Source organism: Aspergillus ibericus, assembly GCF_003184845.1.
Source record: "Aspergillus ibericus CBS 121593 unplaced genomic scaffold BO80scaffold_15, whole genome shotgun sequence".
NCBI classification, from domain to species: domain Eukaryota; kingdom Fungi; phylum Ascomycota; class Eurotiomycetes; order Eurotiales; family Aspergillaceae; genus Aspergillus; species Aspergillus ibericus.
In genome coordinates this window covers 350008-363167 of record NW_020292113.1, presented here as the reverse complement: position 1 = coordinate 363167, position 13160 = coordinate 350008, and the positions used below count along the sequence as shown (strand labels likewise).

At 52.9% G+C, this 13160-nt stretch overlaps 6 protein-coding genes across 6 annotated transcripts; 2 read left to right on the top strand and 4 right to left on the bottom strand.

Moving 5' to 3' along the window:
* Positions 1-169: 169 nt before the first annotated feature.
* BO80DRAFT_473102 (glutamine-dependent NAD(+) synthetase) lies at positions 170-3180 on the top strand (the record flags this gene model as incomplete). Its single annotated transcript, XM_025723161.1, has 12 exons — positions 170-198; positions 253-371; positions 423-573; positions 623-681; positions 734-923; positions 973-998; positions 1044-1135; positions 1184-1761; positions 1809-2147; positions 2263-2305; positions 2365-2782; positions 2838-3180. 12 exons carry the CDS (start codon positions 170-172, stop codon positions 2945-2947), a joined length of 2154 nt encoding a protein of 717 aa, XP_025576258.1. The 3' UTR covers positions 2948-3180.
* Positions 2942-4911, bottom strand: BO80DRAFT_424307 (uncharacterized protein). Its single transcript, XM_025719256.1, has one exon. The coding sequence runs from the start codon at positions 4796-4798 to the stop codon at positions 3413-3415; it is 1386 nt and encodes a 461-aa protein (XP_025576257.1). The 5' UTR covers positions 4799-4911; the 3' UTR covers positions 2942-3412.
* Positions 4912-5204: 293 nt separating this feature from the next.
* Positions 5205-6783, bottom strand: BO80DRAFT_353676 (questin oxidase family protein; the record flags this gene model as incomplete). Its single annotated transcript, XM_025715672.1, has 5 exons — positions 5205-5299; positions 5354-5764; positions 5816-6175; positions 6233-6535; positions 6621-6783. The coding sequence occupies 5 exons, from the start codon at positions 6781-6783 to the stop codon at positions 5205-5207; spliced, it is 1332 nt and encodes a 443-aa protein (XP_025576256.1).
* A 1031-nt stretch (positions 6784-7814) lies between these two features.
* Positions 7815-10688, bottom strand: BO80DRAFT_379940 (TFIIH/NER complex ATPase/helicase subunit SSL2). The gene is made up of 3 exons (XM_025716790.1): positions 10444-10688; positions 10288-10395; positions 7815-10226 (listed from the first exon to the last, which is right to left on the bottom strand). The coding sequence occupies exons 1-3, from the start codon at positions 10469-10471 to the stop codon at positions 7909-7911; spliced, it is 2454 nt and encodes an 817-aa protein (XP_025576255.1). The 5' UTR covers positions 10472-10688; the 3' UTR covers positions 7815-7908.
* A 159-nt stretch (positions 10689-10847) lies between these two features.
* Positions 10848-11876, top strand: BO80DRAFT_379937 (uncharacterized protein). The gene is made up of 4 exons (XM_025716789.1): positions 10848-10902; positions 10972-10985; positions 11064-11089; positions 11154-11876. The coding sequence occupies exons 1-4, from the start codon at positions 10894-10896 to the stop codon at positions 11507-11509; spliced, it is 405 nt and encodes a 134-aa protein (XP_025576254.1). The 5' UTR covers positions 10848-10893; the 3' UTR covers positions 11510-11876.
* Positions 11877-12018: 142 nt separating this feature from the next.
* BO80DRAFT_424303 (uncharacterized protein) lies at positions 12019-12655 on the bottom strand. Its single transcript, XM_025719255.1, has 2 exons — positions 12306-12655; positions 12019-12238 (listed from the first exon to the last, which is right to left on the bottom strand). Exons 1-2 carry the CDS (start codon positions 12491-12493, stop codon positions 12205-12207), a joined length of 222 nt encoding a protein of 73 aa, XP_025576253.1. The 5' UTR covers positions 12494-12655; the 3' UTR covers positions 12019-12204.
* Positions 12656-13160: the final 505 nt, after the last annotated feature.

Below are 13160 nucleotides of genomic sequence, written 5' to 3'. Positions count from 1 at the left end.
TGCCGAAACTGGCCAGCCGCCACCAGGGCGGTAATACCGATACCGCTGAGGGGCACGACCGGGCTCCCCACACACGTGACGTGCGTCATATCGCTGGGCCGGATCTCCAAATCGTCCCCAGCATCAACAATCAAGTGGTACCCCCGCCATCGCCAAGGACTCGCTCAACATGGGTCATCTGGTTACTCTTGCAACATGGTGGGTCGCTAATGCAAGGTCCTAGGCCAATCCCCACTGACACTTGCCCCTCAGCTCCCTCAACCAGTGGGCTCTCGATTTCGAGGGCAACTGTGAGCGGATTATCGAAAGTATTCGTCAAGCTAAGGCAGCTGGAGCCACGCTCCGAGTTGGCCCCGAGCTTGAGATAACCGGTACTACTGCTGGAGACAGCTCTTTCGGTCTATTCGCTGACATTGGTCTAGGTTATGGCTGTCTGGATGCTTTCCTCGAGGGCGATACCTATCTGCACTCGTGGGAGATGTTCGCCCGCATCATCGATCACCCCGACTGCCAAGATATCGTGGTTGACGTTGGTATGCCTGTGCGCCACAGAGATTGCAAGTGGAACTGCCGGTAAGCTATGGGATGCTGCCATAGTTTGCTTGTGCTGATCGTCCGCTAGCGTGATCTTTTACAACCGGAAGATCATCCTCATCCGTCCGAAGATGTGGCTGGCCAATGGTGCGTCTTTCCCATGATGATGGTTGAATGGGTCACTAACCCTTCCCGGCAGATGGTAACTACAGAGAAATGAGACACTTCACCCCGTGGCAGCGTCCCCGCGAAGTCGAGGACTACTACTTGGAGCAGATTGTCGGCAAGATCACTGGGCAGTACAAGGTGCCCTTTGGCGATGCGCTCATCAGCACCAGGGATACATGCATTGGTCTGGAAACTTGTGAAGAGCTCTTCACCCCTAATGGGTAAATTACCGGTGCTGTTTTTCAACGGGACATTGCTAATGCTACACAGTCCTCACATCCCGTATGGTCTTGCTGGTATGTCTTTGTTCATCCCATAATATGACGTTTCTAACTTATCAGGTGTCGAAATCTTCTCTAATTCTTCCGGAAGTCATCACGAATTGAGGAAGCTTGATACCCGTATCAACCTCATTACCCAAGCCACGAAATTGGTGAGAATGCCAACGCACGCATGAGGTTTCCTTCTAACTCTTCTTTAGAGTGGTGGTATCTATCTCTACGCAAACCAGCAAGGTTGTGATGGTGATCGACTCTACTATGATGGTTGCGCAATGATTGTGGTCAACGGCAATATCGTGGCCCAAGGCTCACAATTCTCCTTGAATGATGTCGAAGTCGTTACAGCTACTGTCGATATTGAAGAGGTCCGGACCTACCGCACTAGTGCCAGTCGTGGCATGCAGGCCAGCATGCAGGCGCCCTATGTCCGTCTCGACCTGGACACGAGACTGTCCCGTCTGGATGATGAGGCTGATCCTGGGCTTGCGCCTTCTGAAACTCTCACACCACGCTACCATGTCCCCGAGGAAGAAATTGCTCTTGGTCCGGCTTGTTGGCTCTGGGACTACCTGCGACGAAGCGGAGCTGCTGGATATTTTGTTCCTCTGAGCGGAGGTATTGACAGCTGCGCGACTGCCATCATTGTTCACTCGATGTGCAGAGAAGTCATCAAAGCCGTCCAACAAGGAAACGAGCAGGTTATCAAGGACGTTCGCAGGCTCTGCGCCGAGCCAGAAGATTCCACCTGGCTTCCTACTACGAGCCAGGAGGTTTGCAAGTGAGTTGATAAACTCTCATTAGCCATTCGTCGCTAATGCTCTCTAGCCGCATCTTCCACACCAGCTACATGGGCACTCAGAACTCCAGCAAGGAGACCAGAGACCGGGCTAAGAGGCTCGCCGCGGACATTGGCGCCTACCACACCGACTTCAACTTTGACACCGTTGTCAATGCCATGATGACCCTCTTCACTGTTGTGACCAACTTCCAGCCTAAATTCAAGGTACACGGCGGAAGCTGGGCTGAGAACCAGGCGTTGCAGAACATCCAAGCCAGACTGAGAATGGTGCTATCATACCTGTTTGCGCAGTTGCTACCGCTGGTCCGTCAGCGCCCAGGGGGTGGTGGACTGCTTGTTCTGGGCTCGTCCAATGTTGATGGTACGTACTAGTCTGCTCTGCCTGAATTATAGATACTAACGGAGCCAGAATGGTCTGTACCGCTGTCTTTAAACCCAAATACTTCACCCTAGGTACCTATCAAATACTAATTGAACCAGTCTCCGCGGCTACTTGACCAAATACGACGCAAGCAGTGCAGATGTATGACTCTTCCCTCCATGTACCCTCCATCCACAGTGCAAGCCTAACAAACTATCCAGCTCAACCCCATCGGCTCCATCAGCAAAGTCGACCTCAAAAAATTCATCGCCTGGACTCGCGACTCCTTCGATCTCCCCATCCTGAACGAATTCCTCCACGCCACTCCCACCGCCGAACTCGAGCCCATCACAGCCACCTACGTCCAATCCGACGAAGCCGACATGGGCGTCACCTACGCCGAGCTCTCCGTCTTCGGCTACCTCCGCAAAGTGGCGAAACTCGGGCCCTGGTCTCTCTACGAACGGCTCCTCCACATGTGGGGCAACGAGTACAGTCCTCGCGAGATCTACGAGAAGACCCGTCTCCTTACTCGGTCGTATGCGATTAACCGACACAAGATGACGGTCCTTACCCCGAGTTATCACGCCGAGCAGTATTCTCCGGAGGATAACCGACACGATCTGAGACAGTTTTTGTGTATGTCTCCATTATCTCACCTTGAGGTTTGTTGATAGCGACTGATATGATGCAGATCCCACATTCTCATGGGCGTACAAGAAGATGGAGGCTAGTGTGGAGTACTGGGAATCGAAGGGATGGACTGCCGGTAAGGCACAGAAGAAGAGCGTGAAGGCTGATTAGAGGAATCAGTGGATATTGACTAGGAGTATTTCTCGGAAGAAGATGTGTAGTAGAGGGGCGGCTAGCGATGATAGATGTTAACGTGTATCACGATACAAGGTATATACGTCAGATGTATGTGGAATGATGAATACGCATGTAGCATTTTGCTATGGATGCATAACCAACACCGAATGTTGAGATCGAGGATTTATCCTCTTTGGTACAATGACAGACTGAAGATCACAATGTATGCTTTTTAATCAAAACAATTTGTCAATGTCGATGGTATCGAATAGTCAATAAATATAGACAATAATATGGAAATCGTAGGGAACGAGTAGACCTTTTTGGAGCAACGCCAGGGGTTATAGAATCAACGCTAATTTTGAGTATGATGATAGGGAATCAAGGTATAGGAAACGAAGTAAAGAGGGAAATGGGAGCAAGGAGATGGGAGGGAACATAATCCCAACCCTATGCTGTTTAATCTCTCCAGAACCAGCCGGTGTGCTTCTGGTCAGATGCGGATTTTTCTTGGTTAGGAGAGTCCTGTGTCTGGGGTGGATTCAAGACCTCCACGGTCTCATTGCTCTCTTCACGGCCATCGGCGTACTTTTTGGTCCAGACGGTCTTTTTCTGGGTGGATCCGTCGGGGAGTCTGACACGCTCGGTTCTCGTCATGGTTGAGACGACAGTGGGTTTTTCGGCAGCTGGTTCAGCGCGTGAAGGGACAACCGCTTGAGTTTCTGAGGCTGGCTGTTGTTTTTCAGGAACAGCATCGGGGATGGGGTGGTTCCGTGCAGGTACAGGCTCAAGCCAAGTCTCGGTCCCGTCACTTGGTGTGTCTCGGGATCTTTGTTTCTCTTCTAGTAGGAAGCGCAGGATGGGACTCTCAAACGCATCGGCGAAAGCCTTGCTTTCGCGGGCAGCGGCGTCCTCGAAAAAGCGGTCGAACATGTCCAATTCCGTCATGGCTTCGGTCTCCTCGTCAACGATTCCGCCTTTTGATGCTTCGTGACCATCGTCGTTGGAATAGGAAAAGCTGATAGCATTCCAGGGACTCGACCAGCCATTCCCTCCGAGCTCAGAGATCTTCCACTGACCACCCAGACTACCCCGTTGCGCCAAGCCGTACAGCCAGTCTCGCGCAGTTTCTGTCTTGACCACCGCGGCAGAGTCATTGTCGAGCATGGGTTTTCCGTTTTCCAGCCGGATGAGATCTTCAAAAGCCTCCCGCCAATGGGTTTCTGCGGAGTCGCTTTCGGAGAGGCTCAAGGAGGACATGAGAGACGAAAAGACACCTCGGTCGTGATGAGACTGGTTGTATTCCTGACGTTCCAGATGCAGCGGAGAGTATGGGCTAAACAAGAGGTATGTGAAGGGCCAAGTGGAGGCATTGCTGGCGAAACTTGGAAACATGGGGCGGTAGTGGGGTTGGAAGAAGCCAGAGAAAGGGCTGTCGAACCAGGAGCGGTCAAAGGAGTCGAAGAAATCCTGGTCGACTCTGCGTCTCCGGGGTTGATCCGGGTACCATTGGCCCTCCCACTCTGTCCATGAACGAGAAGAGTGTCGGTTGTTGTGGTGAAAAGGATGGTCGGAGTGGTCTGCTGGCGCATGGTCGTCTCCGTTGGTTTCAACCTTGTCTCTTTTCCGGAAACGCGCTTCATCATCGAAGATGGCCCAGTGGTCGGAGGAGGGCCGAGAGGACATGGAGGGAATGCCCATTACGGACTGGAGCATGGACGAGAGCTGTTCATCGGCGAAGCGCCGGAAAGCGACAAAGGGATTCTCGTCATCGGGCCATTGGCGGGAATCGGAGGCGGAGGGAGCTGCAGGTCGGTTCTGGATTGAATCGTCGTCCCCGGGCATGGTGAAGCTGCAGATGCAGACGAGGGTGCTTTTTTGAGGCAAGTATAAGGGTTGATCGAGAAAGAAGGGGAAAAAAAGCAATGAGAGAGGGATGATGGATCGCAAGCAGAAGCTGGAAGTGGCAGATCCAAAAGGAACATGTTGGGGATCGCCCCACTCACTTTTCCCAATCACCACGTGACCCTCGCCCGATCCGGCATCCACGCGTCATCGCGTCGATACATACAGAGTACGGATACGGATACGGAGTACGGAGTACGGAGTAGAGAGATTCAGATTGGCATGATTACGACGACAAATACAGAGTGTGCTAAGAGCCTGTCAAATACTAGGTACATAATGATTCTCAAGTTCCACACCATACCAGGACCACAATTTAGATATGGCAAGTCAATCCATCATTTCATCACAGACGAGATCGTCCCCCAAAGTCCTTCCAGGCCTCGTCGAAGCCTGCGCCACGGACCCATAAGGAACTCTGACCGGAAGTGGAATCCATCACTGCGACAGCATCAGTAGCCGTCTTCATCTATAAGGCATTGGATAAATACTCACCCATATTCGCTATCTTCAACCACATATCACCCGTGATCTTCAAGCCAAGTTCTTCAGCCCGATCCTCAAACGGACGACAAGCCTGTTCGCCATTCTTCAACGCTCTGACCAACTTTGGCAGATGTCCATCATCACTCGCCTGCGCACGACTGTAGGCAAAGATAGTCTCCCAGCTCTTCGTTGCCGGATAATTCGTAATCTCATCCAGACGGAGCTCCGCCGTCCCGTAAGCTACATAGAGCATCAGATCTAGACGACCCGTCCACTCCAGCAGCCGCGCTTTAGCCCGGGCATCCAAGAATGGCAGCGTGATGATCTTAGATAGGAATATCGACGAGGTGACACCATGAAGGTAGAAGAAATCGAACTTGATCTGCTTATCGGGACGCTGCGCAGCACTGGCAAAGTACGCTAACAGGGTCAGCATCTACCCTCTTGTCGCAAGGCATACGGAGTACTCACCCACAGTATTGATAACCTCCGCCGTCTTCTCCTCAATCTGCTCCTCCGAGACCGTAAACTGCGCCGCATACTTGATCATCTCATCTGCCGCCCTCTTGAGCACCCCATTCTGCATCCGGCCGCTGTCCTCCCACCGCGCAGACCGTGCCAGCTTTTCATCCGCATGAATCTCCTCTAGAATCTGTAGCATGGACTTCTTCCCCGGCTTGCCCACCCCCCCGGCCGCTTTCTCCACGGGCCAGAAGAACAACGGACCCGTCCATTGATCATGAACGGCCGTCTGCGCCAGACCTTCGGCAACAAGCGCCGGCTGATTAAACTCGATTCCAAACCCAAAGTGAATGAACGGATGAATGAGACCTGACATGTCAGCCACCTCGATGCCACCACACCAACAATCGGGAAGGGGGGAAATACCTCCAAACAACATGACCAACATCCTCTCCGCCACCTCCGTCCCGGAGAACAAATACTCGTGCAGCACCGGTTCCACTCCTTTGGCCTCAATCTGCTGTTGAAAGAAGGCCAAATAATTACTATAATGCTTCTCTTTCCCCAGATAACCCAGAAACGTCCCCGCATCCGTCAATCCTTGCACCACCTTCTCATCCACCGGGAGCGCCCGCCGCTGATAGGTTTTGTTACTGTCGTACGCAGCTTGGATCTGCTCGGGCGATGCGCCCAGGGCCCAGATGCTCAGGATGTGATGGGGGATGTGGTCTACCCATAACATTAGCATATGCATACCCACACACCAAACAAGATGAAATAAATGGTATAGAAAGGGGAAGAGAGAGAAACTTACTATGAAACCCCATCTGATTAAAAAACACATGATGCGACTGCATATCATCCTGCAAGACTTCACTCGCCACGCGGGCGGAATCCTCCCTCACCTGATGGGCCACGATGCCTTCGTCTTCGCGCGAGAGACGAATCTGTCTCGCTGTCGCAGTAGCGGTAGCCATCCCTCTTGTTGCCGTTGCCGTTGCCGGTGCAGGTATGGTATAGTATCGAGACCGATATCCAATTCCCGTCCGTAATGTACCCCCTATCGTTGAATCCAACAACCTATTCTTGGATAAATGTACTCTTCTCACAGACCACGAACCACACTGAGAAAATATTCCCCTCGTCAATAAGATATTCTTCATCAGCAAGTAAGTACCCAACAAAAGCGAACCCAGGAAGGCATTCAACCCCAGCCGTGCGTCAGCCCGTATTAAATAACTCCCCGTGGAAGCGGTCTAGCCCCGTCCAGTCCAGCCCTAAATATACCCAGGATTCCTGCTTACTATTATTATTTCTATCATAATGGTTATCATAGGTCGTAGAGATAGGACAGCCAGGGTCCATCGGAAATTCGGAGACGCGAGACCGCCGACGACAACGACGACGTCATGCTGACGGGGACCAATCGCATCCAATGTATTCCGGTCCGGCCCTATTTGGGAAGTGGGGAGACGGTTCAGCTTTCTTTTAATAGTAACTAGTTCTAGTGCCGGAGTGTTACCCCACTGCTGTTAATAGATATTCGTGGTTTTGGGATGGGGATGGGATGGGGATGGGGAGGGGATGTGGTTGGCTGCGTCGTCTGGTTACCTCCTGTATTGTATTAAGATTGGTTCGGCAGGTGACTGCACAGTACAGTACTAAGTAGTAGAGTTGTAAAGGATGGGTTCTGGTTGGTGCCGGTGCTTGGTCAGAGTCTGGGGTAAAGAAGGGTCTAGTTAGATGGGGGGATTAGTCAGGTTCGGCTGTTCGGGGTTAATGACGGAGGACGGAGGACTCCGTAGGGGGTTGGTTGTTGATTGATTACTATCATATGTCGGGTCAGATATGGGTTGGTGGTACGACGGTTACATTGGGTTGGTCTGGACTCTGCTTAGGATAAGTGGGATGGGATACGTGGATGCATGGATGGAAGGGCATCAGGTTCTTTGTCTGTGTTGGTCGTGTTGCGGGAATGCGATGTAGGGTCCAGATACTCCGTACGGTTGAGATATCTGATCAATTACTTTTAATGTAGCATTTATCGGTATGTGGTCGCAATCTATCATAGCCCATGACTCCGTATCCCACTGGTTTCTGGATCAACGCATGAAATCTTCCAGCTCCTTCTTCCGCTTCAGACGCTCCCGCTCCAGTTTCCGGAACAGCGGGTGGTGGCCCACCTTGTCCTTCAGCTGCTTGTTCCGGCTCCGGTTGTATTCAATATATGCCATGTCCTCCCCACCCGCCAGCCCGCTGAGCGTCGCCGCACTGCGCTTGACGCCTCCCTTCCGGGCCTGTCCGCCGGAACGACCCGAGAAGAGGTCGTCCGTGACATGCTCCACCTCCGCCGAGGTCTCGTTCTGCAGCATCACCTCTTGTAGCAGCTCACGCCGTTCTCTGGGGGAGGAATAGGCGAGTCCCTGTAGGTTCTCGATGCCTTGCAGGTGGGTGATGACCTTGAACGCATAGCCTTGGTCGACCAGGAAAGCCTGACGCTTGGAGGAATAGAACATCTCGTCCGTGTCCTTCGACACGAGCGAATAGAAGAAAGCATTGAAGCCCTCGTCGTTACGACGCTTGGCCCGCAAAATCCGGCCAAGGCGCTGGGCTTCCTGACGACGGGAACCGTAATGCGACGAGATCTGGATCAGACAGGTGGCCTCCGGGAGATCAAGAGACGTATCGCCGATCTTGGATAGAAAGATCGTGTTGACCTGTTCATTATGTTGGAAGTTCTCCAGAATGCGCATTCGCTCGTTCTGGGGAGTACCGCCGTAAATATACGCCTTGTTCAGTTTGAGAGCATACCGCTCGAGCGCGTAGACGTTGTCAGAGAACACAATAACCTTGTCTCCGCGCTTCTCGTGGTAGTCGATCAGGAACTGGCAGGCCTGGAATTTTCGAGGATTCATAATATATAGCAGAGCCGCCTTCCGGGACTTTTCTCGCATGTATTCCGAGTAAAACTCGGTCGTCATCGGACACCACACCTCGGCACATTGCACCTTGGCAATGTGGCCTTGTTCCGCCAGCTCCATCCAGTTGGCTTCGTACAATTTGGGGCCAATCAAAAAGTTCAAATCCTTGATCTTGTCGTCCTCTCGCAGGAGCGTCGCGGTCAACCCCAGCTTGCTCTGACAGGCGATGGCCGACGTGACCTTTCGGAACATAGACGCAGGTACGACGTGCACCTCGTCCAGGATCATCAGACCCCACTCGCGCGACTGGATCCAATCCATCATCTTCTGCGCATCATGCGACCGAGCACGCGTCTGAGACACCATCGAGTAGGTAGACACGATGATACCGGTCGACCGGCGGAACTTCTCCTTGTTGTCCGAGGTGAACACGGCAATATCACCCGGGTCGATGTTGGACCACCGCAAGAATTCATTTCGCCACTGCACCACGGACATCGAGCTGGTGCACAACACGATGGTTCCCTTCTTGATCGTGCAGGCCGCCGTGATACCCACAAGGGTCTTGCCCGCACCACAAGGCAGCACAATGATCCCACTCTTCGCACGTCCGTTACCAAACATCTTACTCAGACTCTTTTCTTGGTAGCTTCGAATGCGTGCAGCGGGCTTCAGGTCAATATCCAGGGTGGGATTGATCTCATCGTTTCGGAAATCATACTCCTCCAGTGCAGGACAGCCCATGGCCTGACAGCGCGCCTTGACAGGTTCCACAGCTTCGTTCGGGATCTCGAAGCTGTGCACTTGAGCCTGTTCGTCATCGTCATCGTCATCGCGGATGGCGAGAAGAATATCGTCCTCTTTGCGAGCTTCCCCCGCAGCGTCTTCCGGCTTCTGCTCCGAAGCCTGCTTTACACCCGCAGCATCTCTCGTACCGGGGATGACCAGGCCGCCCATTTTCGGGGCTGCCTGCTGAATGATGCCCTCCGCGCCCTTCAATCTCTGAGAACCAATGACTTCATCCTGCAGCAGCATCTGCAGCATCGCCGGATCGGTACTCTCCACGAAGAAACGATTATGTTTCAACACGACCTTGATCTTTCCATATGATTTGGTGAAGTCGACGATGAATGATTTGATGGATTCGGGAAGCGGCGTTTTCGACAACCGATCCAGGAAGTTGATAATATCTTGGGGTTGTAAGCCGACCGAGACAGCCGCATACAAACTGTTTCCGGTCAATCGGTATTCGTGGAGGTGGGTGGGACGCGACAGCGGTTCGGCGATGGTGGTCAGGAAGTCCTGCGCCTGGGGCGCAAGCGGGGAGAAACTCTCCAGGGTGATGGTACCCTTGAGGGGATCGATCCAGAGCGGACGGTTCGCATGATCCGGTTTCAAAGATAGCGAAGAAAAGTCCTTGTATCCGAAGTTCGGGTCCTGCCTCTGCACGGCGCTCTTCTGGTTGCTGAAGGATTCGAGGGAGAATTTCTCCAGGACATCTTGTAAGTAAGCAGTCAGTGATCAGCTGATACTTCAAGTATGATGACCCGTCTACGCTACCTTTCAAATTATCATCCTTGACTTCATCCTCGTAGTCCGAGTATTCATCGCTACTGCCGATATCTGGCACGGGAGTTGGCCGCTTCGATGCTCTACTTGACCGACCGCCTATCTGTGGTCAGCCTGCCATCTAACTGCCATCCACGGAAATCATACTATCCAAGGCTTTGCGTTTGATCGGCATGGTGTAGTTCTCCTTTTGCCCCCGGGCGAAGGTCGTCTCTTGCGGCGGAGTGGGTGCAAGACGCCGAAAGAATGTATGCGGGTGCTCCGAAAGGCTGCCGGCGCCTTGGTGAGCGTAAGGAATACGACAGCTCGAGATCTCCACGGGGCGTAGACGGAACCTACCAGCTGAAGCAGGATTTGCCGGAGCTGGCGAGTACGCGACCAAGAGGAAGAGGAGAAAGGGAGGTAAGAGAGCAGCTGCACGAGATGAGTCGGGACTGACAAATACTCGCCTGAGGCAACAAAGCGTGTGGCGTTTCGGCCGAACTGTGTTGTGATTGGCCGAGGTCCCTCACTAGAGGAACCGGCCGGTTGACGTAGTCCGACCAGCTCCTGCACGCCGCCGTCAATTTCCACCTCAGTTCACAAAACTCGGTCACAATGAACACGGTATGTTGGACCTCCTACTCGGACTTCTCTCACTCGTTTCTAACAATTGCTTTGTTCGTCAATCCATAGATCCGATCTACCTGGTGAGCGGAACCTACAACACCTGCTAAGCGTCCACCACACTACAGGACACGCATTGCTGACAATCCATCGGATAACAGGATAGGCTGGGGCACCCTTTGCGTCGGTAAGATCTGTCTTTCTGATACCTACTTCAAGCATCATGCATATACTGACACCGATCCCAACAGCTGGCGGCGGAGCCTACTACTTTGCCAAAAAGTCCATCAACGCCGATCGTGCCAACCGATATGAAGCCGAAGTGAAGCGCAAGGCGCAGCTGGCTGCCATGGAAGCCGAGCACCGACGCCAAACATCCCTGAACAACGCAACCCCCAATCCATCGGAGGACCCGAGCCTGAAGCGCGCAAACCTGGCACGCCTCAACAGCGCATCCGACGATGTGGCCTCGCCGAGTTCAGAAGCCAGTCATGATCCCGCACCGACTCGTCACGAACCGGAAACTGAGGCTGAACGGGAGTTGGAGAAGAGCAAATACGAGGCGACTCAGCCTTTCCGGCCTCCTCGGGGTAACCGCTTGAGTTAAGCGGCGGGATGATGTGTGGGAAGGATTCCAGGCGATGACAATGACCATGTTGTAGCATATTCGTGTATCATAGTTTCTGAGCTGCAGGGTCTAGAATCACCTGCTAGAGTCTTTGATCTGCGGGGTTGTCCCTGTGAAACAAGTTGTAAAATTAGGGTTGGATGGACGGACTTTAAGCTATTTGGCTGCGATCTAGTGACTGTCGATCCACCTACAGCCGGGACTGGACTGAACTATGAGCAAGCTCTTATTGGAATTATGTAGTATTGCTCTAGGGAATAAAGATAAATCATGGTTCCCGCTCGCAAGAGCTTCGACCAATCCCAGGAGCCTCCTGAAGGTGTAACCGGCACCAGTCCAGAACCCCAATCAGGCGACTCTCCGCGGTATGCATGTGATGACCCCAACTGACGAAAAAGAAGCAAGGATCAAGAAACTAAGTTGCAACGCCAGGGAACTCCCGCCCGCCTAAAATGATATGCATCCTCATCACTCTGCAGACCCCGATCATGTCGCGTAAGTAGATATGTATCGCCCAGCACCAGTACGCCTAACAGCACCTGATCGCAAATAATTCACCAGGAAAATAAAAGAGGAAGCCAAAAAATGGGAAAGTTCAAAAAGACGGCTCCTTATCGCCAGGGGTTGTTGTTCGGAACCGACCCCGCTCAGGTATATCCGATCGGATATACTGACTAGCGGGCATGGAAGCACAGCGGGGGGTGTGGTCTATGAACACCACCAGTTCAGTCAATAGGCGTTCGAGTTTGGAGTTGTCGGGTGAGAGAGGACTCACTTGTTGTGGTTGGGATATCCATTGCTCTTTTCACGAGAGCTCTCGAGAGCCGGGGGAACAAACGGCAGCACCACAGCAGAAATAAGGCAGGAACTGGTGACGAAGCGGGCAGTGCGAGAGTCCGGACGAGGACGGTGAACGGAAAAGTGCCGGATAGTAGGGCGGACGAGTTGAACGGCAAAAGACATTGTGACGGGGTGGAAAGATGTCTCGTGGGATGGATATTGAGTTGGGTTTCTCGAAAACCAGGAAGGGAGATGGCGCCTTTTCAAGAGAGGTTCTTGGTTGCAGAAAATAGATTTATGCAGGGACACGGAGTCAAAGGGTATAATCAGGTAGCACCGACTGCAGTGCGGCAATTCGGAGCTACTTATAATCTTCCTGGTATACTCCTGCGTCGAATGCCGTCGAGTCCACGGGGGATCAGCCTACACCTCAGCCGAACGGACCGTGTTACCCTTGGGGGGGGGGGGGGGGGGGTGAATGTCTGCGGGGGTTCAGGGGGCCCACTGGCCCACGATTTAGGTGAACTAATGCTGATTGATGATGACACTTGCTTAGGAAACAGAAACCTTAAGGGATAAAGAAAAGCGCGCGGAAAAACGGTCCCGGGGACATGCAGCAGCCGGTTAGCATGCGAGGCAGTTACTCCGTACTATGTACGCCGTACGGAGTACTAGTGTCTACTCCGTATCGATCCATGGGCTACGGAGTACCGATGCATTCCTACCTTAGATGCATGGACCGCATGAGATATGTAGGCATTCACTGATGTGCAGGCTCATGGCGTATCGGGCATTTTGAACCGGTTCCAGGATCCAGCAACTGACTCACAGGCTCACAGCATTGCCAGGC